Source organism: Petromyzon marinus, chromosome 12 (genome assembly GCF_048934315.1).
Source record: "Petromyzon marinus isolate PM22_M1 ecotype Great Lakes invasive population chromosome 12, UKy_Petmar_22M1.pri1.0, whole genome shotgun sequence".
Lineage (NCBI taxonomy): Eukaryota > Metazoa > Chordata > Hyperoartia > Petromyzontiformes > Petromyzontidae > Petromyzon > Petromyzon marinus.
In genome coordinates this window covers 2409038-2435681 of record NC_133678.1, presented here as the reverse complement: position 1 = coordinate 2435681, position 26644 = coordinate 2409038, and the positions used below count along the sequence as shown (strand labels likewise).

General features: G+C 49.3%; 1 protein-coding gene across 1 annotated transcript in view; it reads right to left on the bottom strand.

Annotated features, from left to right (window-relative positions):
• The window catches only part of LOC116941782 (neuropeptides B/W receptor type 1-like), a 30513-nt gene extending 11118 nt beyond the window's left edge, over window positions 1–19395 (bottom strand). The window contains exon 1 of the mRNA XM_032953154.2: window positions 17544–19395. Within this exon, the coding sequence (XP_032809045.2) occupies window positions 17544–17947 (404 nt within the window). The 5' untranslated portion in view covers window positions 17948–19395. The remainder of the gene's footprint in view (window positions 1–17543) is intronic.
• Between the last annotated feature and the right edge of the window lie 7249 nt (window positions 19396–26644).

Below are 26644 nucleotides of genomic sequence, written 5' to 3'. Positions count from 1 at the left end.
GCGAGGGTACACGGCGAATCGGGGCGACCGCTCCGGGCCCCGTGCTTGGGGGGGGGGGGGCGCGATTCGACGTCACGATGTCTGATGTAATACTTCCGATGTATTTGAAGGCATCAGGGGGGGCCCACACCGTGTGAGTCGCCCCGCCCCCCCTCTATTCCCCTATGGACGGCCCTGATCACCACACTACGCTTCCAAACCCATTGTCAGACGAGTATATACGGTCCCCCCAGGAATGTATAAATATATTCTTTGCTCTTTACACAATTAAAATATTCTGGGATTTTTTTGTTCCCTCTTCCGTATATTTGTGCTCTTAATATTTCGTAACAACGTGATCTCTTTTGTTGCGCATAAGTGTGTGTTCTTGTAATTCTTGTTATGGGACAGCGTAATCCAAGCTTAACTTTGGAACAGATGATCACGTTATTTCAGAATCGCTTTTACCCTCTCGTACAGTCTGCTTGCATTCTGGTTGTGTCCCAAGACAAAACAGCTTATATCCTTCATGCAAACCCCCTAAACCCTAGGACATTCTCATTCCGTCTGGGTACGAAGAATCAAGGAGGGTACTGATGTTCGCTGGTGGGGCCGACTAGTTCTCTTACGAACACAGTTGCTCAGCACGAGGCCCAAAGGCGTCAAGCGGCCAGCAACAACCAGCACGATTATAGCTATGCTCGATGAGAGTGTAATGTGCGTCTTGAATTGAGCGAGGTTGTTATTGTTATTACTGTTACAGTAATAACAATATTTTTACTGTAACAGTAATGGGAATTCCAAAGCGGAGCATTGCTTGGGAAGAAGCAGAAAGAGAAGTGAATGTGTGTTCTCTGGCGGTTCAATGGAGGAACAATTACATTGTTACAAGGGCGAGATGTTAACTACCTCGCCTGGTATACAGGTCGTGGGGTCGATCCCGACCATGGTGCCTGTATATTTGGAGTTTGCGTGTCTCGCTTCGCGTGGTCGCGTGGATTTTACTCCGGGTCCGCCGGTTTTCCCCTCTGCATTTAGAATAAACATCACGTGTTTAAAGTATTTGGCTGCTATAAATGTCCACATGATGAGCCACTTCGCTGGGCTTTTCATTTGTGATAGCCAGGTCGCTTCTGAAAAAAATAGCTACAGTGAGGGAAAAAAGAGTATTTGATGCCCTGCTGATTTTGTACGTTTGCCCACTGACAAAGAAATGATCAGTCTATAATGTTAATGGTAGGTTTATTTGAACAGTGGGAGACAGAATAACAACAACAAAATCCAGAAAAACGCATGTCAAAAATTTCATGAATTGATTTGCATTTTAATGAGGGAAATGAGTATTTGACCCCTCTGCAAAACATGACTTAGTACTTGGTGGCAAAACCCTTGTTGGCAATCACAGAGGTCAGACGTTTCTTGTAGTTGGCCACCAGGTTTGCACACATCTCAGGAATAATCTCAGCGAATAATCGCTCCAACTGTTGTCACCTTCTCACCAAGCTGCTTGGCAATGGTCTCGTAGCCCATTCCAGCCTTGGGTAGGTCTACAATTTTGTCCCTGACATCCTTGGAGAGCTCTTTGATCTTGGCCATGGTAGAGAGTTTGGAATCTGATTGATTGATTGCTTCTGTGGACAGGTGTCTTTTATACAGATAACAAGCTGAGATTAGGAGCACTCCCTTTAAGAGTACTCCTAATCTCAGCTCGTTACCTGTATAAAAGACACCTGGGAGCCAGAAATCTTTCTGATTGAGAGGGGGTCAAATACTTATTTCCCTCATTAAAATGCAAATCAATTATAACATTTTTGACATGCGTTTTTCTGGCTTTTTAAAAATTGTTATTCTGTCTCTCACTGTTGAAATAAACCTACCATTAAAATTATAGACTGATCATTTCTTTGTCAGTGGGCAAACGTACAAAATCAGCAGGGGATCAAATACTTTTTTTTCCTCACTGTATAGAGCTCAGTGGGCCTTACTTGGCAAAACATGTTTTTATTAAAAGGTAACTTAAAAAATAATGGGAAACCAATGTTTATTGAAATAAATGTTTTGCTGCGGCTGTGTTAGCAGTGGCGCACGAGCACAAATAACGAACAACTCTGCAGACTCGTAAAAAAGAACCACTGTGGCCTTAAAATGAAAAGGCTATAATCGGTGATGTTTTGGGCAATTGCCTTCTTCAGAGCACATGGGGCCGATGCCTGAAATGTCACCTATTATAATACTTTTCCTTTTAAGGCCGCACACAGCGGTTTTGTTATTGACGAACGCGTCAAGTCATCAATATATCATTAGACCTCCTTTGCCAGTACCAAAATGTAATAATAGGGGTTTTTTCCCCTTTTTTTCTGGCAACAAAACTGAAACCTTTTTACAAGGATTCATGTCTGCATTAACCACAATACCTGCAGTCAAAATGCAAACAGATGGTCGAGCACCAATTGGGTCGAGGCTCAAAAGAAAGCCGTCCCTTGGTGTGGACCAATCAGTTTCAAGGACAATGCATATATTATCATAGTATGTTTTTTTGTTTGCATTTTGACTGCAGGTATTGTGGTTAATGCAGACATGAATCCTTGTTAAAAGGTTTCAGTTTTGTTGCAAGAAAAAAGGGGAACAACCCTATTATTTCATCAATATATTTTGTACACTGGCTTAATTACCGGTGCCTGGAGCCCACGTTTGAACCAGAGGTCTCGGCGGTGCCAACTCGGTGCAAGACTTTTTTTTACTATTTAAAGGGACACCCAGGAGTGAAACACGTGGTAAGAAAGTAGGTGCTCATGAAAGCACGGACGCACACGCTTGTGCAAGCGAGTGGTTGCTGATAGCAAAATACAAGTCAAAGTCACGTCCTGTTCAATAATGAACATGGGAGTCGTCTCCAATTTCACAGCACCGGACCAGTTATGGAAATTCCATATTGCTATGGCGGGGGCATGGTAATGTAAGGGATATCCACGTTAGCAGTGGCCAGAAGTGGGAAGCCCACAAACTGACAATGCTACATCTTTCACAGGAACGTGATCACAGCTTAGGAAGTACAACTAGACGCGAGTGCCACGTGGACTTTTAAAGTTCCTAAATGTCAAGTTGGTCATCATCGTCATATTCTTTGGGTCTTTCGGTAAAGCCACGTAGATAGAAATAAATAAATACATATATCACGACGTTTCGATCGCTACACAAGCAATCGTCATCAGGTGAAAAAATATAGCGGGAGAGCTGCTGAGGCAGGATTTTCCTAAGAGCTGCTGAGGCTTCCTGAGAGCTGCTGAATCCACTGCTGGATGGAGACCTACACAAGCCGCTGCGAACTGTCACGCTGCTGCACCTGAAGCACCTGGGGCACGAGCCGCTCCGTCTCTCTCCGGACGCGTTCCTTCCCTTCACTGCCATTGTTCTCCTCGTGGTCGCGTGGATTTGTCTCCGGGTCCTCTGGGGTTTTCTCTCCACATTAAGAATCAGCATCACGCGCTCAGAGTATCTGGTTGTTATAAATTCCCACACGTGATAAGCCACTTCGCTGAGCTGTCATTTGTGGCCAGGTCGCTTCTGAAAAAAAAGTTGTATAGCTCAGTGGGCCTTACCTGGTGAAATAAAAAAAAATTGTATCCATCATCATCAAACAACGGCCCTCCTAGGGGCGTGTTCTGCCCAATTACTTTTCTTAAGAGTCGTGCCATGTCTTTAACTTGCGCGTGTGTTCTCTGATCAGGCATCTTGACGTGATTATTTTTGTCCACGTTTGCCGACCCTTCTGCCATTGCAGGAACGTGTCGTATATTTTTGCCTTATTTAAGGTTGCAAAGTGAATGCATTTGGCTTCGAGTGGCTGGCGGAGGTCACGTGAACCCATTACATACAACATATATAAATCAAAAACATTGATTCTCTCACGCACAGTTCGATGGTGTACTGTGAGTTAAAATAATTGTTATTGATTGAAGGATCGATGTTTCAGTTACACCCCTAGCGTCTTCATAAACCTGTAATTGTTCGTCCAAATCTGTTGCAAATGCGATGGTTCACGCAGAGACTGCTGGCGGATTGTGCCACAGGTACAAATCTCGAAATGCACAGCGTCCTCTGAAATTATCAACCGCATCGCCTAACGATTTACAAAGTAACAACGGCGACATCATATTGCGATCCACAGTGACGTTTTCGTCATCTCATCTTTGATGCCAGATCGGCACCGGCGATGCCGATGAAGCGGCAACGTTGTTAATTGGCCGCGCGTGACGGCAACAACATTGGGGGGACTTTCATTCAGCAGTGGATAGATCACGGCTAAGGATGATGGTGATGATGATACGACGAATTGTGTGGAGCCGTCTCTGGGGGTGGTCAAAACGTTTCGGGAATATTATAGGAGACATGCGCTGGCGCTCGCACGATTACCCCTCGCGTCTGCAGTATCCCAATAATCGCAGCCGCCATCATCCCACTCCTATTATGCCGTCGAGAGCGATGAACTCATTACGGGATTCACAATGAGACTCGCGTGCATTTGGTGGCACCTCTTTGCGCGTCGCCAACACGTGCGGCGTGTTTCCGAGCAGAAGAGCCGAGGCTAAATTTGTTGCGTTGTTTCAGTTATCAATTAACAACCAGGATTAGAAATATCACACCCCCCCACCTCCGCGCGCGTTACGAATCGGGGCGTTAATCAAGGCACGGGGTGTAATTTAAAAAGGAATTAATTTCTACCCTTTTACTTTCTTGCAAGCGGAACTGCGCACCGCACGAACTGCTCAGCTTGAGCGTAGAGGGCATTTCGTGGCGAGCGGGCTCGAAAGTGCTCAGCGGAGGGTAAAACAGATCAAAGGCGGAGAAGAAGCATCGGGTCAAGAGCATGGCGAGTGCCGGATTATCCTCCTAGCACAAGTAGCTGCGCTTGCTACGAGGCCCTGCACTTAAAAAGGCCCCACGCTAAATGCTGTCAAGCTATCGATTCCCGTACTCTTTGGCTCTCTCGGTAAAGTCACGCAGGTAGAAATGAAATCAAAACAAATCGCGACGTTTCGATCGCAACACAAGCAACCTTCATCAGGTGGAACAACCACAGCAAGAAAAATGCTGAAGTAGGCGTTAGAGCTGCCGTGGCAAGAGGTTATATAGGTAAGGGGGGGGGGAGAGGGGGGGCAGGGGAAGGGGGGCTGCGTGAGCGCTAGGGAGAGAAGAAATTAAGCTGGGCGGGGAGTAGGCGTAGCTAGAAGTGGGAAGCTGATTGTGGGACACGAGGGGAAAGTAACTCGGAAAAATAGACTAGTACCCGGCGGGAATGATGGAAACAACCACAACCAGTTAAGGCTTTACCTGGTTAATAACATCCTTCCAGTGATTCAGTGATTCTGCACTTGCTCTGTTACTATAGTACTATACCGCCTTCAAATCTTCTGAACGACTGAGTGTTTAAGGTTAGCGATTTGTCGTATTATCTGGCTGTATAGAAAATGGAAAAGTAACTTTACGGTATAAATGTATGTGTTTTAATATGTATGTGTTTTTTTCATTTTATTTAGGGGCCCTTTATAAGATATGCTACAGGTCCCGCACTATAGCTGCGTCCGGCGCTGAGCATGGCCCGCGGAAGCGGATATCACAGAGCCACCTCTGATAAGAGGGCAACGCTGCTCCATCTTGCGATGAATGTCGCACCACAGTGACATCGATATATTGATTCTCAGTTAAAACACAAAAAAAGTTTGGCCACATGAAGTGCAGAACCACATTTAATACTCTTTGGTTCTTCGGATCCTTGCAGTCACGAAAGCTTCAAATCTAGAACCACATTTAATGTCGTGGGGGTTCTTGTAGTGCAGTCATGGTGTGACCGAGCTGAAAACCATCAACTCGCGTTGCTTGAGAGAGATGTCGACTGAGTCACAGGCCGCTGCCTGGATTCAAACCCAGGAGGGTATCTCAGTGCTGTGCCAACCGAGCCCTCTGACCTCAGATCCAGCTGACTACCTTCGTTTCTTCAATCTAAACGAGATTCGGTGCCCCCCGACTGTGCTCAAATAAACCCACAGCTCCTCGCCGTGTTCGTCGTTGAGCATTTGAAGCAAGCTGCAAGGACCTCGATGAGCTAAGTAGCACACGCGAGTTCAGGCCAAGCCGGCGGGTGGCCAATAGCGCAAACTTGAAATCTGAAACGCATCCCTGCCAGATCTGTCTATTTATATATCTTTAAAGATTATTATTTTTTTAAACCCAACATTGTGCTGTACCCGCAATGCGATCAACGCACACGTCCGTGAGACCAAGGGGTTCCAGGATAAAGCCCAGGAATCCCCGAACACAACTGAGGCTCCCTTATCCACGGCAGGCTTTTGCGGGTTTTATTTGATGAGGGAATTGCACCGACCCCCCATGCCCCCCCCCTCCCTTACCGTGACAATCGCTCCTCTCACCACCCCTCTCGCTCTCTTTTCCCCGACCCGCAGTCGCGTGTGGAGCGAAGCGCCCCTGGCTTTTCCCCAGGCATCATTTATCCCTCCGCTTTGCACGCCGCGTCTCCCGTAATGAGCCCAAGCGCGGGGGGGAGGGGGGGAGGGGGGGAGCTGTGCCCCCCTCGAAATGCGCGGCACCGCGCTCCTGACAGCGAAGTGCGGCCGATGCTCTCGCGGCTTTGGCGGATGTTGTTGTTGTTGTTGTGTGTGGCCCCCCTCGATGAAGCGAATACGGACAGGAGACGTTTACGGGTCCCCTAGATGGGATCGCCACCGCCACACCGGTGGTGGCGAGCGGTGGTGCAGCGGTTAGCGCGCCGTGCTACGAACCTGACAACCCGAGTTCGATTCCAGCGCGCGGCCAGCAACCAGCTACGATACATCTGAATCAGTCATGGAACTCCCCTAGGTCGACTCGGCCTCAAATAAGTACCGTGCTGTGGTGTATAAAACATCACCACTGGGGAGACAAAGGCGGCCGGGCGTGGTGCTGGTCACCCACCCCCTCGTGTGCCGTATCGGCCTTAATAGGTGCTTGCTAACAGCACTTGCCCCAACAGTCTATTCGGGCTATATGGTGGATCTTTGTCTTTGGTGGCGGCGTCTGCGTATTTAGCACGGTTCGCTAAGTACGGTGCGAAAGAAATTCAATATTCATGCACGCGAAACGTCTACGCACTCGACAGACGAGACGGCGTCAATGGATACGCATGCGACCGCATCTCATCCATCAGCAACCGCCAGGTAATATCCAGAGCCCTGTCCTCGCACGCGCCGTCTGAATGCGAAGACATCTAATGCAGAATAATGATATGATGAAGGCAGGGGTGGGCTTGCGAGCGAACGTGTCCCTATCCGCGCACAGAGCCTCCTCCTCTTCCCCGCGCGCACGCAAACCCCCGAGCGAGCCGACACGACCCCACGAATGCTCCGCATAATTGGCCGCAAAACGTCCCCTAAACCGTGTCCGATGAACATAACGGTGCGCGCCGCTCGCAAATCGTGACACCGGGGGAACACGCGCTCGTCTCTAGACGGGGTCGGGGGGGGGGTGTTACGAGTCAAGCAGGAGAATCCAAGGTCAAGATCGCGACGTGGTCAAGGTTAATTGAGGCAGCCGGTGCCACTGCATCCCGCCATCGCTTCCTTCCGGTAGGACAAAACCCCCTGTTGCGGTCGCAACCCCCGATGCCCGCAACCTCCGATGCGCGCGGGTGTGAAATAAGTTCATCATATATATGTCATGACTCCGACGACAAGAATATGAGAAGATCCACTTTTATTAGTACACCATGAAGAACCCTGCTATGATTACACAACAAGCTACCCCAAGCTGGCATAATTATTCCGAAACTCTCCACTCCTCGTGCTCTCTTCCCTTATATCTCCCTCAGCCCCCTTTCTCGAACATTCACGTCCTTGTTTTTACCTCAAGCCGATCCCCGTCCTAATCCCTTTAACGGACCCTTTCTGTTTTCCCGTTCAAGCCCCTTATTCTACAATCCCTTGAAAAGTCTGCCTCCCGACCAATCACGGTGGAGGCCTCTTTCCTCCAATCGGAGACCGTTGTTTATTACCGACTGAAATCACCCAGAAATGTCTGTCCGTCCCGCGCGTGACGTCACTCCACATGAGGCCCACCCCCCCTGCGTGACGTCCCTCCATATGAGGCCCACCCCCCTCATTAATATTCATGAGTGGGTGGATTTTTACACGAACGCAGAGGAATTAAATAATTGATTACGCAAAGTCGCTTCAAATATGACGTTTCTTTACAGAAAGTGACGGTAAAAAATAAATCAACGCAGCAGTGATACATCCGTGCGTGACGTCACTGAAAAAGAGCCCCCCCCCCCCCCCTTCATTAATATTCATGCCCGCGTGGAAATTTACACTAACGCACAAGAAGGTCGCGCACTCCACATGCCGCACCCCTCCCCTCATTAATAATCATGAGCGGGTGACGTCACTCCACATGCCGCACCCCTCCACAATAACAATGAGGGGGTGACGTCACTCCACATGCCGCACCCCTCCATAATAACCATGAGCGGGTGACGTCATTCCACATGCCGTACCCCTCCCCAATAACCATGAGGGGGTGACGTCACTCCACGTGGGGCAACCCCACCCCCCCGCCCCCCCAATAATCATGAGATGAAAATTTTTCTATTGAATCTTGACTTAAAGCTTTCGTGACTGCAGGAATACATATAGATAAAAAAATATATAACGATGTTTCGATCGCAACACAAGCAATCGTCTTCAGGTGAGACGATTGCTTGTGTTGCCATCGAAACGTCGAGATATTTATTTTTCTATCTACGTGGCTTTACCGAAAGACCCATAGAAAATGTATTCATGCAGTCACGAAAGCTTTAAGTCAAGATCCAATAGAAAAAATGTTCATCTCATGATTATTGGAGGGGGGTTGAATATTTCAGATTTGCTGTAATATACACCCGTCCTTGGGCAAAAAAGCTAGTTTATAAATAGCCGTTTAGGCTCATATGGCTTGGGGTAAATTTAGGTCATTACACTTACTCTCCTAATTTGTCTATAATGTGGCGTATTTGTGTAATAAGTCAACCATTTCACACATACATACACGCATGAACCTCCGATTAAGCACGGTTGGCTACGTACGTCGCGAAAGAAGTTATACATACATGCACGCTATTCTCCACAAATCTACGCCTCTCTATCTAAGGAACGAAACAGGTGGACTTCTCCACAAATCTGGCTGTCGCCTGATGAAGCTAGTTGTAATTACTGTCGAAACGTCGTACTCAGATTGTAAATGTTGTGGCTTGGCTCTCCAACACACCGGTGTGCTGTACTAGTGACGAATTGGCACGTTTCTGTTTACGTGACAACCCTTACTAGTTGGCTGTGTCGGGTGGTGGCGGGTTTATCGACACATTTATATATTTACGCGATCTAACCCAAAAAAACTCTCTTATAGATGCACGCTATGTGTGAGTTAATCTCGGAATTCCATCAACTCTTTGAGTTGATGGTCTGATTCGACAAACTGGCAGCACGTGCAGTTAATTTGAGCTTTTCGTCATCACCACCAGAGGCGCGGCATCGCGAAGTTAACGGAGACTTCATCTCCTATCCTATGGCTGCTGATGTAGATGCATGCAGAGCAACAACTGGAATCTCACACTCGGGCGTTCGAGCCAGACAACCACAGCTTTCAGGAGTAGCGGAGTGTGTCGCTGTGATATCGCCTTCGTATTTGTGGATCGGGGCGTTGCGTCGTGAAACTTTGTTCTGGGTGGCCACAGTCGCACGCTCCTGGAGAGTTTTACAATTTCCCATTTGCGCGTCTGCCATGGTTCGTGCAGGGGGTGCGGTCCAGGGTGGACCATGAGCTTCGTGGAAGATCAAAACCCAGGGGGATCTTCTGCGCTGCCTCTTTCAAAGCAAGGTGGCGTTTGTTCGTGAGTTCTTTTGAACTATCAATCCAGTTCTGCAAGCTTCATCGGGGGCGGGGGGGGTTCACTCGCAATGTTGATGGCTAAGCGCGTGGAGTCCAACAAGGAGCGATGTGAAGTCGACGGGGACAGTCGCGCGTGCGACGACGGCCCCGAGGGTGACCAGGGTGCCAATCGGGCCCATCCTGTTCCGGTATCCAACCTCAAACCCCGTAACTCGGCGCCTGGGGGCCCCTCTGTCCCGATGAGCCACGTGTGTAGCTGCACCGTCTGCACGGCCGATATCCCACGCCACCCTTCGAAACCTCCCCTCCATCGATCGACCGCGGCGATCTCGTCCGTGTCGTGGAGTTCCAAACCGATGGCGTGTCGGGGTCCGGGTGGCGAAGCCGAAGTGGGTGCAGTATCGCTGGCGCGTCTTGGCCCGTTCATGCGACAGGCGACTCAGCAGTCGCACGGGGCCTCTCGAGAGCGAGCGACGCAACCGGCGTGAGTCGGTGGTCTGCATGTGAACACCGCGAATGAGCATCTCTGTGTGTTGTTGAATATTGTTGAATATTGTCAAGTCCGCGCTGCCGCTAAATCTCGGCGCGGATTCTATCGTCTGCGGTTTTTTTTCGCGAACGTGGCTCATCGCACGTGGAATTCATAACGCGGCGTTTTAACATCAACGGGGGATTCATATTGGGACCATGCGCTTCCATGAAGTCTGGGCATTCCGCACGCAGACGTGTCTCTTTCGCGAGGCCAATTGCTCAGGTGGAATCCTCGCTGAGCCATTTAAAAGCGATTCATCTCTCAATGCGCCTGCAGGTCATCGCACGTAGCGATAAGCAATAGCATCACAGGTCAAATGAGGAGCTCAAATGCACTCGCGCTTAAGACCCCGGTGTGTTGAGTGCTCCCGATCGTCGCAGCCAGCTTTGAGAGTCCGGGTTTCAATATCTGGGCATTGCACGGCAACGAAAAGACACGTTGTACCCACGCTTTAGGCTGTCGCCCACTCACCCCTCTTGGAATTGCCTTGCCAGAGAGAGCCCAGTTGTGCACGAGGAGACGGATACGCGGTCATCTCGATAGCCTGGCACAAGCGCCGTGGTGGCGTCACCGCCACTTAGTGTCGAATGGCGGTTGTTGTTGTTGTCATCTCTACATGTCGACTACATCCTTGCACTCGCAATTTAGTCAGCGCCAGTGGACAAGCCGGTGCAATGCGAGATGTTAACTACCTCGACAGGAGGTCGTGGGTTCGATCCAGACCCTGACGGCTGCTGCGGTATATTTGGAGTTTGCGGTGTCTCTCTCTTCCCTTGGTCGCGTGGATTTTTCTCCGGGCCCTCCGGGTTTTCCCCCTCCACGTTTAGAAACAACAACATCACGCCTTTAGAGTATTTGGCAGCTATACATTTCCACACAGCCACTTCGTGGAGCTATCATTTGTGATAGCTCCACGTCACTTGTGAAGAAGAGCTCCTACATAGCAGCTCAGTCGGCCTTAACTGGTGAAATAAAAAAAATGGCTTTTTTTCTTTTAGCAGTTTGGTGTTCAGAACTTGATTTTAATTTAATATTTTTTTGGAGGGAGAAGGGTTTCGGGGGATATTTTCCAGAGCTCAGCCCTGGACAGCTCTGGTTGAATTTAATCCCTCGTGGTTTATGTTGAATTTCTTTTGCACCGTACGTAGCCAACCGTACGAGGCAGAGATGCGGGGGTTATCGGAGATGGTGATAACAATAATTTTTCTTTATAATAATAATGATGATGATGATGAATGATTGTTGATACAGATAATGATAATTTTGATTATGATTTGATGATAATTGTGATTTTAATTATTTGGCGACGTATGCCGCTGTTCATTCACGACGATGATGATTATGATTGATAATAACGATTATGACGATAATTACGATGTTGATGAGTCATGACGATTGACCAGCGACGATGATGAGTATGATTGATAATAACGATTATGATGATAATTACGATGTTGATGATTCATGACGATTGACCAGCGACGATGATGAGTATGATTGATAATAACGATTATGACGATGATTACGATATTCTTCGTTCCTTCGGTAAAGTCACGTAGAAGGTTTTCACACCTGATGATGATTGCTTGTGTTGCAGTCGAAACGTCGTGAGAATTTTATTGTTTTATATTTTTATTATTTTATTGTTTCCCATCTACGTGACTTTACCGAAAGAACCAACAATATGAATCCCCGCAGTCACGAAAGCTTTCAATCAAGATAACTACGATGTTGATGATTCATGACGATTGACCAGCGACCATGATGTGTATGATTGATAATAACGATTATGACGATAACTACGATGTTGATGATTCATGACGATTGACCAGCGACGATGATGACAACGTTGGCGAACTCGCAGCTCAAACATCGAACTGCTTGTGGTCTGGGAAGCCTCATTACGAAGAGCTGTCAGTCGAACCAGGCGCCCGAGATATTTCGGTCCTGTCAAACTGTCAGCAAGATGACGTGGCGTGGTCGGAATGAGTCCCTGGTGCTAGGAATTGTTTGTTTATATCTTACTCTTTTGATTTAAAGTCACGTAGAATGGAAACAATAAAAAATAAATTTCATTTATTATTTTTATTATTTTATATTTTTATTATTTTATTGTTTCCCTTCTACGTGGCTTTACCGAAAGAACCAAGAATATATATCTCTTGCTCGTTTCATTATTTCACCTGGATAACCCGTCAAGATAGAATGGAGGTTTCCATCACTTAATGCGGTGGTCGTATAAAAAAGGTGAACAACCGAGCGAAACCGCACGAGACGGCTACAGTACACACACAGTACACACACAGTACACACACACACAGTACACACACAGTACACACACACAGTACACACACAGTACACACAGTACACACAGTACACACACAGTACACACACACACAGTACACACACAGTACACACACACTACACACAGTACACACACAGTACACACACAGTACACACACAGTACACACAGTACACACACAGTACACACACACAGTACACACACAGTACACACACACACAGTACACACACAGTACACACACACAGTACAACACACAGTACACACACAGTACACACACACAGTACACCCACAGTACACACACACAGTACACACACACACAGTACACACACACAGTACACACACAGTACACACACAGTACACACACACAGTACACACACAGTACACACACACAGTACACACACAGTACACACACAGTATACACACACACAGTACACACACAGTACACACACACACACAGTACACACACAGTACACACACACAGTACACACACAGTACACACAGTACAAACACAGTACACACACAGTACACACACACAGTACACACACAGTACACACACAGTACACACTATACACAGTACACACACAGTATACACGCAGTACACACACTATACACAGTACACACACAGTACACACACTATACACAGTACACACACAGTACACACAGTACACACTACACACACACTATACACAGTAAAGACACTATACACACAGTACACACACACAGTACACACACAGTACACACACAGTACACACACACAGTACACACACAGTACACACACACAGTACACACACAGTACACACACAGTACACACGCATAGTACACACACACACACAGTACACACACACAGTACACACGCAGTACACAGTACACATACACAGTACACACACAGTACACACACTATACACAGTACGCACACACACAGTACACACACTATACACCGTACACACACAGTACACACACAGTATACACACAGTACACACACTATACACAGTACACACAGTATACACACAGTACACACACTATACACACACAGTATACACACAGTACACACAGTACACACACAGTATACACACAGTACACACAGTACACACACAGTACACACAGTACACACTACACACAGTACACACACACTATACACAGTAAAGACACTATACACACAGTACACACACACAGTACACACAAACTATACACAGCACACACACAGTACACACACACACTATACACAGTACACACACAGTATACACACAGTACACACACACAGTACACACACAGTACACACAAACTATAAACAGTACACACAGTATACACACAGTACACATACAGTACACACTACACACACAATACACACACTATACACACAGTACACACAGTATACACACAGTACACACACAGTACACACTACACACACAATACACACACTATACACACAGTACACACACAGTATACACACAATACACACACTACACACACAGTACACACTACACACACAGTACACACACACTATACACAGTAAACACACACTATATACACAGTACATACACAGTACACACACTATACACACTACACACGGTACACACAGTACATATACACACAATACACACACACAGTACACACACAGTACACACAAACTATACACAGTACACACACACTACACACACAATACACACACTACACACGGTGCGTTCAAACCGCACGTTATAGCGAGAAATCGCGCAAACCGAAGTCGCAAAGAACGGGGGTGAACCCAGCGTCTCTTGAGCGAGGAGCAGTGACCAGGGTATCAATTACATTGGGCCGTGACTGTACCGGTATCCAACCTCCACGCCGTAACTCGGCGCCTGGTGCCCCTCTGGTCTCGATGAGCCACGTGTGCAGTTGCACCGCCTGCACACCCGATAACCCACGCCACTCTCCGAGACCCGGCCTCCATCGGTCGACGATTCCCGAGTGAAAACACGTTTCGTGGTTGGGGTGTTTTTTTTTAATTCGGGGCATAAACTCTCCGTCTCCCAATCTCAGCCCCCGTTTGGGCTCCTGCATCAGCAGCAGTTCTGACTCCCACTCGCGGGCGTAAATCAATGGATGCATCCACTAGGAATCGATGTTTTGAGTTCGCCAATCACGCATCGCTAAACGCTCACGTACGAACAGTGTCGTGGTTTATTTGTTTCTGTGTCGGTTTCGAGTCGCGTTAGGGCGCGCGTATTGGAGTTGCGTCACTGCCGCAGCCACTAGTGGCCGCTACACACTCGCAATTAGTTTATGTCGGTCGACCCCCCTCCCCCCCCCATATCCAGGCATCGTTGAAAGAGGAACCCATTTCGACACCCAGGTGTCTCATCAGCGGAGCCAGGCTCGTTTCAATCATTGCTGGTGAATTCAAGTATTCACTCCCAGAGGCCGCGATGGATTGCGTACAGAATGTTTGTTCTTGCACGGGAAGTCAATAGTCATACTGTGAATAGTAAAGGAAACGTCGTCGGCTGATCTGTTTAGGCTTTTAACAGAGTGGGCGGCGAGGTTGTAAGGGGTCACGGAGCACAGGTAGCCCGCTTTGTGGTGACTCACGACCCGGGACACAAATCTCTGCATCACCATCATGTTTACAACACTTCACCGCGTCCCGAGCTGTCTCTAAATCACTTGTTGTTGTTGTTAGCATGATTGCCGCCGGCGCTACGATGTATTCATTCTAATGCACTTTACGACAGTCACGCCACCCATGGTACCAAAAAAAAACAGAAAGTCAAAGCCCGACAATTTTAATCAATTGTTGGGCAGTGCTCCACGTCCATTGCTGGTCCTGAGCTGAAATGCGGCAATTCCACGTGCGCATGTTGCAGCGTGCGCAGCATTCAGTGGCACGTGGTCGTGCCGGGCACCGCAAGATCTGACCGTGTCCGCCCAGAGCTCGCCGAGCTGCATCGGCTACCTACCGGTTGCTGAACGGGCACATTGCAATGTCGCACTCGTGACACACAAAGTGCTCGGCGCAAAATGAACCACGATACATCGCTGGTCTCGTCGAGAAGCATGAACCGTCATCACGCGAACTCCGCTCATCATCGCATCAGCGGAGTTTGGCTCGGCCATCAAACAAATAAGGCGGTCACTGCTTTTGAGAAGCGCTTCTGCGGCCGTCTGGAACGCTCTCCCTTCCGATATTAGGAAGCCACTGGAGCTATGCACTTTTAAATCATTTAGACTGACAAACTCATTTATGTATAACTGCTTTGTGTGTTTATTTTGCTGTCCTTTCCCCCGCACCTCCGATTAGCACCGTTGGCTGCGTGCGGTGCGAAAGAAGTTCAACGTACGTACGTGCTGTCCGATAGCACAATCACATTCTAATTGTCTTCCTCCTTGCCAAGGAGTGTCACTTTGCCGCGAAGTTTCCTTGTTAACTGATGGAGCTGTATGGCAGAATGCATGTCAGCATTCGACGCCCTTACAGCCCTTTGTTAATCCACTGTGGATGAAGCCCAACCCCCACTCTATTTCGCCCGCGACGGATATCTTCCCTCCCTCTCGCGGACATCCAGTAACGCGTTTGAGACAGGCAAGTCACTTATCCAAGCACTAGCCAGGCTCACCCCGGCTTAGCGTCCCAGGTCTGACGAGATCATTCCAACCGATTAGGTCTATGGGCAATTGTGGACGTATCGAGCGATATTAAACATATGTGGTGCAGCCTTTGTCAACGTGAATTCATTTAAAAAGCTACTCAAGCGTTATGTGTGGTTTGTTTGGATGCGTGTATAATTGATGTTCGGAGGTGATAGCACAAACGCAATGGATGATGATGAAAGCCTCTACAGGGTTAACAATACATACAGAAGTCTGGTCCGTCCTACATATGTCCAAATGCATATGTATAACACGCATTTATACGCATGTACCACATACTGTTGAAACCCAGTATAAGCATATTTAAACACAAAGATCCCCCGTATAGCCTTAACAGACTGTGTGGCCAAGTGGTGTTAGCGAGCACCTATGAAGGCCGGCACGGCACACGAGGGGGTGGTTGACCAGCACCACGCCCGGCCGCCTTTGTCTCCATAGTGGCGATGTTTACGCAGAACACCAGGTATTCATTTGAGGCTGAGACGACCTAGGGGAGGCCCAGAACCGGTTCAGATAATTATCATCACTGGTGTTGGCCGTGAGCGGGAATCGAACTCGGGTCGTCTTCGGGTTCGTAGCGCAGCGTAGCGCTAACCGCTGCGCCACCGCTCCCCTTGTGCACAAAGACAAAGATCCCCCAGTATAGCCTCAACAGACTGTTGGGGTAAGTGCTGTTAGCAAGCATCTATGCACACCGTGCAAGTGTACACACTCACACACTCACCACACACACACTCACACAAACACCACACAAACACACCACACACACACTGACACACACACACACCACACACACACTCACCACACAGACTCACCAAACACACACACACACCACACAGACTCACCAAACACACACACACCACACACACTGACACACACACACACACCACACACACACTCACCACACACACACACACCACACACACCACTTACACACCACTCACACACACACACTCACCACACACACACACCACACACACACACACACTGACACACACACACACCACACACATACCACTCACACACCCCACACACACTGACACACACACACTGACACACACACACCACACACACACACCACACACACACACACTGACACACACACTCACCACACACACACCACACACACACACCACACACACACTCACCACACACACACTGACACACACACACCACACACACACTCACCACACGAAGACGCTCAGTGCCCACGCCAACGCGCCGCTGCGCACGGCTCGCGAGCAGGCGCGGTGGTGCGCCACCACGTAGCGGTCGAGGCTCATGATGACCAGCACGTAGACGCGCGCGAGCATGTTCAGGTAGCGCACGGACACGTGCAGCTTGCACAGCACGCTGCCGAACGGCCACTGGCCCGCGGCCATGCTCACGGCCCTGGGCAGGTCGGCGAGCGCCACCAGGGCGTCCATGAGGGCCACGTTGAACACGAGCACGGCGGTGACGGTCTTGCGCTCCGTGCCGCACAGCGTGGCGGCCACCACGGCCGTGTTGCCCGCCACGCCGAGCGCGCACAGAAGGGCGAACAGCCCGGCGCCCGCCGCGGACGACGCGTCCGTGTTCTCGAACACCAGCATGGTCGTTCTCGGCGTCTCCTCCTCCTCGTCCTTCCTCGTTTGCTGCTGCTGCTGTTGCTGCTGCTGCTATTCCTGTTGCTTCTGCTGCTCTATCCCGCTATTCCTGTTGCTACTGCTCCTTCCCGCTATTGCTGCTGCTATTCCTGTTGCTTCTGCTGCTCTATCCCGCTATTCCTGCTGTTACTGATCCTTCCCGCTATTGCTGTTGCTGCTGCTACTCCTCCCGCTATTCCTGCTGCTGTTGCTGCTGTTGCTATTCCTGCTGCTGCTCCTTCCCGCTATGCCTGCTGCTGCTAGTCCTCCCGATATTCCTGCTGCTGCTGCTCCTTCCCGCTATTCCTGCAAGCGACACGAGCGTCGCGCTACGCGGGCGCGCACGTTGCCCCCGCGTGCATCACAGCGGCGAGGATCAGTCCGACGCGAACGGGAACATCGCCCGCTGTGACTGCCGCCGCTGCTGAATGACACGAGGCGACGTTGCGCGGCTTCACGCTCCGGTGACGACGGCGGCGGCGATGATGATGAAGGACGTCAGCCCGGCGCGGAGAGGCAGAGACGCGCTCGCGTCTGGGATGTGCAATGAGGTGGGGGAGCAGTTGAGATTTTGCTTTTGAGTCACTCGGCCAAGTCGCAGTGGAGGATGGGGAGGGGGGAGCGGTAAGGGGGGGGGGGCGAAAGACGGGCGTGGGAGAGAGCAGAGGGGGTGGTGCAGAACGAACAATAATTGGGGTTTTAAGTCTGTGTTGGACACCAACCAATGGCCAATGATAACGGCCTTGATCAATCCACCGCTGGATGATGAAGGGAATCCCAACCCACCCCCCCCCCCCGGGATGTAACAACCCACTTAGCGCGTGGCAATACGAGAGCTGATTCCATTGCTCCATCTCCTCGGGGTGACCCCGAGCTGCCGTCGGTGTGCGTTCCGCCTAATTCGTGAACGCGTCTATCGGAGCAAACCCCAACCTCCCCTCCCTCGCGAGCCATTGCGACTCGTCGATACATTTATCGTAGTGCAGGGACCACGATTCGATTGCAGGATCGATTTAGTTTTGACTCCTTTACTGACTCGTTTGCAGTGTTTGTGTTCTCTCCGTGTGAACCTAGACGTGACGTCAGATATATTCACTTTGCGTCGAGTTTGAATACGCGTACATCGCAAAAACATTGACTGGGATGCGTGCATTGTCAGCCTTTAGATTCGATATTGATCGATGTATGTATCGTTGCACATGACTCAGGTGGTGAGATGCTGTCTCCCTCGCCTGGTAAACAGCAGGTCGTCGGTTCGATACTGGCCCTGGTGATGCCTGTTGTATATTTGGTGTTTTCGTGTTCTCTCTCTCTCCCCGTGTCGGTCACGTGGATTTTTCTCCAGGCTTCTCCGGTTTTGCCCGCTTCCACACTTATAACCAACATCCCTTTAGATTATTTGACTGCGACTAGAAATTCCCACGTATGATGATATTAGAAGCCACTTCGATGAGCTGTCATCATGTGTGGCCAGGTCGCCTCCGAAAAAGATCTGAGAGCTCAAACGCAGCTGCAACGCCTTCAAATCATCCGAGAATAAAGCCGCTGCAATAATTTTCAACCTCCAGAAATCATCCCACAAATTCAAAAGGCACTTACACCGGTTACCAATCAAATACAGGATAGACATCAAAATCATCCTCCTATTAACATACAAAGCAATACACAACTAAGCTCCACCTTACATAAAACACCTCGTAGAGATCAAAGCAAAACAACAGATCACTTTGCTCCTCAACCCACACCACTCCTCTAACCAGCAGCAACCAAACACACAAACCACGTGGTTGGACAGATCTTTCTCGTTTGCAGCACCACACCTCTGGACCAACCTCCCCGAAGCAATCAGCACACTCGACTACATCACTACATGCGAGTTACAACTCAACAACAACACATCTCTTTGCACTTGCATCCAACCAACTCACAGACACTACTCGCTTTTATGTTTTATACTTTAAACAATAGATTATATTTTTTTCTCAGTTTATAGAATTTTCTACTTTTATGTTTGAGTATGTATGTGATGATGGCGCTCTGAGTGGCAGATTTATCCCAGAAAGGTGCCGCACGTGTGGCGTCGTACTCAAAATTTTAAATGATGTTGATTCACTCTGCAACACACCGATGGGCTAAAGTAGTGAATTATTTGTCTTTTGTAAACGTGACACATTTTTTACTGTTTAGCCGTGTCGGGTGGTGGAGGGTTACGACACATTTATAAATAACGCGATCTAACCCAAAAACCTTTATTATGAAGAATGATTTCCTTTTTTATCCTTTATTTATTCAAGAAAATCTGAATGAGTCTGAAGACTTTTTTTTTTTTACAAGAGGTTCTTGTTACATTAAGATGTCTTAATATCCAAGCGATTATGGGTAAGGAAAGATGTCCCCAAGACGATACTCCTCCCTCTGGCACGTTTCGACTACCAATCATGAGACCATTGAATTCCTTTCGATCCATGCGCCAGTTTCCCATGGTTAATTGCTCGGAGTTTCGAATTGAGATTTTCTGGCCAGTTTCAGCGATGTGTGCTTTGTGTGCGGGAGGAAGCTGATAAAACCCATACTCTTTGGTTCTATTCGGTAAAGGTGACTTTACCGAATAGAACCAAAGAGTATGGATCCTTGCAGTCACGAAAGCTTCAAATCTAGAATTGATAAAACCCACTTACGCATAAGAGGGGCTAACACTTGTTGAGATAGGTCAGGCCCCACCGCCACTCCGCATGAGAGGGGCTAACAATTATTAAGACAGGTCCTTAAGGCCCCACCGATCATTTTTGGGTTTTTTTTCAAGGGCGGCCTGCCCATGAACCCGGCAGTGAGTGAGACGTTATGAAGATGATGTCACATAGGATATTGACAAATAAAATACAATTATCAAACACATTTTAAAATTAATTTAATTACTAAATCCAAGGGGAAGGCCTGCAAACGCATGAACGTAAAAAGCGGCATAGCATTTAAATGAAAACGTACAAAGTGACCCGAGGCGTGATTTAATAGCTATTTAAATGCCTCGGTGCAGCAGCTGCCTCGTTTGGGACTGCATTAACACGTGTGGCAGACACGCTCGTGCAGCCCCGCATAGATCCACCCCCCGAATCCACCCACTTGCTGTACTACCGCCGAATCCTGGCCACCTCACGGCCCAGCAGGCATGGGAGTCTCGCTGATCTCGGCGTGATTCCAGCAACGCTCGCTTCAAAATATCGCGGGCGTGCACCAGCTTGATACATCATATCATCGGCGTGATGCAGAAGTACACATTTCTTTTTTCTATCAGCCGAGGCCGTGTTTTCGTTTTCGCCTCTGACGAATTCACCAGTCACGCGCACCCTCTCGTCGGCTCTTTGAAGCTAAGCCGGATTGAGCCTGGCTTTGCACTGGTACGTACGCACGTTGAACTTATTTCGCACCGCACGTAGCCTACCGCGATAATCGGGAGGTGCGGGATGAACGACCACCGGGGGGCTTTGCCAGGTCTTTGGCCGAAGAGGTGGCATAGTCATAGCAGTGCAGAAATGGATTCCTGAATCCATCTGTGCAGATATTTGAGTGGTATCCCCCTCCCCCCCAATGCCATGCCCCCCCCCCCCCCCCCCCCCCACCCTTGCATGCGAAGGTTTTCTCTGGGTACCGAAATTTCCCCGGGCACCCCGAATGTTGCCTCAACAGAGTCTTAGCCTCAGCTGAGATGTGATGATGATTATTACCATGAATTGTTGGGAGGGGAAACAACTTAAAAAAATGTATACAAATTACTCAACTCACTGGCATAGCTCGTAAAATGTCAATGAGTTTCGAATGTGGTGCTGTACAAAAGGCTGCGATGTACAACTTGTAAGAGAGCTTTCAAGTGAAACGAAATGAAATGTGCTCAGCACGATGACTCGCACATCCGCGCTGTAGCTTCGACACGCGTGAATGTGTTGTGTGTGTGGGGGCAATGTCCCATCGGTGAGCTCCTCCGGCAGGCAAGGCTGCGTTGGCTGGGTCATGTAGCCCGCATGCCCAGCCACCGTATGCCTAAACAGCTTTTGTTCGGCCGGATAGAGGGGGCTAAAGGGGCGCGGCACGGGCTAGAGAAGAGATGGAGTGATGTGGTACAGGAGGACGTGGAGCTGAGTGGACTTGCCGATGACTGGTACCAGCGGTGTCAAGATCGGCCTCTGTGGAGGAGGCTCGTGAAGGACGCTACTGGGCAGTTGGTGGCAGTCGCCCTCCAACAACAACAGAGGGCGGAGGAGCGACGCTCACAACAAGCGGAGCGCCGGGTGGCTAAAGCACAGCAAGTTGGCACAGTAGGGGGCACAGGTGGTGCATCAGTAAGTCATCTCAGTCAGTCGACCTGTGGCACCTGGGTCTGCCCCGTGACCTCCTGCCAGCGTGCGTTCGACACTTCACGTGGCCTCGAGGTGCACATGGCCTGGCACAAGCGTCGTGGTGACGTCACCGCCACTTAGTGGCGAATGGCGGCTGTTGTTGTGTGTACGTGTGTGTGTGTACGTGTGTGTGTGTCTGGGGGAGCGGTGGTGTAGCGGTTAGCGCGCCGCTCTGCGAACCCGGCCACCAGAGTTCGATTCCCGCTCACTGTCAACACCAGTGACGATTATCTGAACGGGTCCTGGGCCTCCCCTAGGTCGACTCAACCTAAAATGAGTACCTGGTGGCGGTGTGTAAACATCGCGACTAGGGAGACAAAGGCGGTCGGGCGTGGTGCTGGCCACCCACCCCCTCGTGTAGTTTACCCAGGACTAGTCCATCTATATTCAGAATATTCAGAATATAGATGGACTAGTCCTGGGTAAACTGCCAAATCGTTGCGCGTGGCGCTAACGTTTTTTTATAAATAAATAAATGCGCCGTTTAAAAATAAATTTATGCGAACCAACACACCTGAAGACGACCGTTTGAGTTATGGTCGAAACGTCGTGAGAATTTTTTATTGTTTTATATATATATTTTATTATTTTGTTGTTTCTCTTCAACGTGACTTTACCGAAAAAACTAAGAATATGTAGCGCTTTGTTAATCCACTGCTGGACAAATGGCTCCACCACACCGTGTGTCTGTCATGGGGGTGATTCGACTACACTCGCTGCCGACCGATATTGGGGCCATCCTTGGGAATCGAGTTCAGGGCCCTCCTTTTGCATTTCACTGCTGCGCCACCAACTTGCACCCCTCCCCTCCCACGTCCTCGTCACGCGCGTTAGGGGCCGTCCATAAATGACGTCATGCGATTTTGGACGATTTTTGACCCCCCCCCTCCCCCTCGTCACACGGCGTCACAAAAAAGTCAGACCCCCCCCCCCCCCAATATAAATGCTTCAAATCTCTTTAAACTATTGTCATTGTAGTGCGTATTTAATGTGGTGCCGTACTCTGATGTTGTTTATTAAAGAGTCTATTTTATTAAGCAGACCGTGTGGTCTATATTTATTTAAAGTTGCGCATTTTGATGTGACGTCATATTTCTCAAACCCCCCCCCCTCGTCATACATCGTCACAAATGTCTGACCCCCCTCCCCCCCTAGGTGCGTGACGTAATTTATGGACGGCCCCTTACATAACCGGCCGTCCGGTGGGGCTCATTTTCACACGCCGGTGACAATATTGAATTGCAAATTCCGAGATCGTATTGACCAATTTCCATGCCACTTTGACGCCTTCATTGGGCCCGGGGTGGGTTCCTTGGAATCAGGGCCCCTCTCAGTTGGCCTTCAGCGAACACTTTGCTCGGAAAGTGTTTTGAGTGCAAATGCCCCCTTTGGAGTTGCGACCTCGTTTAATTTCCCTCGCGACCGGAATCAAATCGCCGAGAATGTGTCCGATCTTGGCAGCTAAGCGGGATTTGAGCCAAGATAATTTCACGGATGGGCCACTGCAGTGAATACCACAAAGTGCTTGAGGCTCAGAATCAGAATCTTTAGATTGACTGGAGGAATCCGATGAGCTATGAACCTCCTTTTCACTGATGTCCAGTGTGGGCGGGTCAGCAAGTTACAACAGCAATGAGAGGGATTCGTTGTGAGCAGAGAGCAAAACCATGTGTTGTACGGTACTATGCTCCAAATTCCACGCTGCCTGCCCTCACCAACCCGCACTGATCACGGCGTGGCGAAGTATGGTCAAACAACTCCCACAACTCGCCCTCATCCAACAGTGTACGAACCAAAAGCCACGCATGTTTTTGAGTGCATTCTGTTCGCATTTTCTGCCACGATATGCTTTTTTAAATATGGATGTTGACTCGTCCATTCACGTTGGTGATGAAACGCGTGTACCACTGAGTTTTCCTTACGTGTTGATAAGCTCTGCACGGTACACCTGTATAGAGTCCTGAGTTGTGTTGCCCGTCACATGTTGACTCGAGACAATCCATGCGGAACAGTCGCGGAGCCTTAGCAGGTTCTCACCCGGTGAAATAAAGTCCCCAAATGATCGACGGATTCTAACTCGCACGATTGTTACCTTGGTGCGATACTCGCAACCATTTACCCGTGCCCACACCACCAGCGGCTTTTGGCTGGCCATTGGACTGCGTGGGGCGCTTTCAAACGCGCTTCTGCGGCCGTCTGGAGCGCTCTTCCTTCCGATATTAGGAAGCCTCTGGAGCGAAGCACTTTTAAATCGTCATCATCATCATCGAGATTGACAAACGTATTTCTCGAGAACTGCTTGTTGTTGCGTTTCGTTTGTTGTTCTTCCCCCGTAACTCCGATAAGGCACGGTTGGCTACGTACGGAGCGAAAGAAGTTCAACACGCGTACAGCAAAGCACGTGCGGTCTGTATGCGCTACTCGGAAGGCAGCTGCCTCGTGCGGTTTCCCTTTGTTGCGCCCCTTTTTTATTTTTTAAACGCATCTACTACTCCCGCACAAATCGAGTGCGACGTCCGTTCGATATCAGCTATGGTGATCGCTTGCGTTCACGTGTGTGTCTTGCTCTAAAAGGATATCTGTATTTACGTTTGTTTACGCGATTATCTTCATTCGTTTCTTCATCCCTCCTCCACACCACCTCCCCCTAACCCCCCCCCCCCCCGTCTCAGTGGGGCTTGTCGACATTGAGCCCTTTGCGGCATCTATCACGAGCGCTTCCCCTCCGCTCTCGCGTCATTATCCCGGCTGCTCCAAGGTCCGTTCCCACGTCTTCTCCCTCGCGTTCACTTCCAGTCTTGTTAACAAACCGTTCATTTCGCCCTTCCCATCGCACTTAGCTCGCGCGATTGCCTTCCCTAGGCTGCTGCTGGTGCTGCTGAGTCTTCTCGTCATTCGCTCCACTCTCTCGCGGTGCGCGTATGACAACCTCGCTGCAACAAGTGAGGGAAAAAAAGTATTTGATCCCCTGCTGATTTTGTACGTTTGCCCACTGACAAAGAAATGATCAGTCTATAATTATGATGGTAGGTTTATTTGAACAGTGAGAGACAGAATAACAGCAAAAAAATCCAGCAAAACGCATGTCAAAAATGTTATAAATTGATTTGCATTTTAATGAGGGAAATAAGTATTTGACCCCTCTGCAAAACATGACTTAGTACTTGGTGGCAAAACCCTTGTTGGCAATCACAGAGGTCAGACGTTTCTTGTAGTTGGCCACCAGGTTTGCACACATCTCAGGAGGGATTTTGTCTCACTGTACAAACACCCACCCCGGCACAGCCTTTAAACAGACTGTTGGGGCATGCGCTGCTAGCGAGCACACATGTGAAGGCCGTCGGCACGGTGGCACCCGAGGGGGGTGGGTGGCCGATACCACGGCCGGCCGCCTTTGTCTCCCCAGTGCTGATGCTTACAAACCCCCGCACACCACTAGGTACAACACTCATTTAAGGCTAAGTCGATCCAGGCAGGAACGGTTTAAATTTGTGCTGTTATTAGTCCTACACATACAGCATACACATACACATCATCAGCCATGAGCTATGCATTGCTTGATGAAGGCATTCCATACACACACATGCACATATTCTCTATAGTACATACAAAGACCTCTCATGTGGCCATATAGACTGTTGGTGCAAGTGCTGCTATCCAGAACTTAGTAAGGCTGGCATGGTGCACGATGGAGCAGCGATGCCAACACCATGCCTGGCCGCCTTTGTCTCCCCCGGGTGCGGACGCTTTTACGCACCACACCAAGATACCCATTTAAGTCTGAACCGACCCGAGGGAAAGCCCCAAGAGGCGCGCTCTGATATCATTCGCCACCGATGTGAGCCGTGCGCTAACCGCTGCGCCGCAGCTCCTTAGCTTCACCCATCATCCCGATTAAATTAACGGGGCAAATGAACGAACGGTGACGGGAGTTGTTTTTCACCTGCGGACAGATCGCGCCTTCTCTCTCGCCTTCTCTCTCGCCGTCTCTCTCGCGCGCGCGCCCGCGTGCGAGAGAGACGCGACGCCGGCGCCGGTCGCGATGACTGACGGCCGTGGTCGATAGGTGGACTTGACAGATTTGACAGATAGGTGGACTTGACAGATAGGTGGACTTGACAGATTTGACAGATAGGTGTACTTGACAGATTTGACAGATAGGTGGACTTGACATATTTGACAGATAGGTGGACTTGACATATTTGACAGATAGGTGGACTTGACATATTTGACAGATAGGTGGACTTGCCAGATTTGACAGATAGGTGGACTT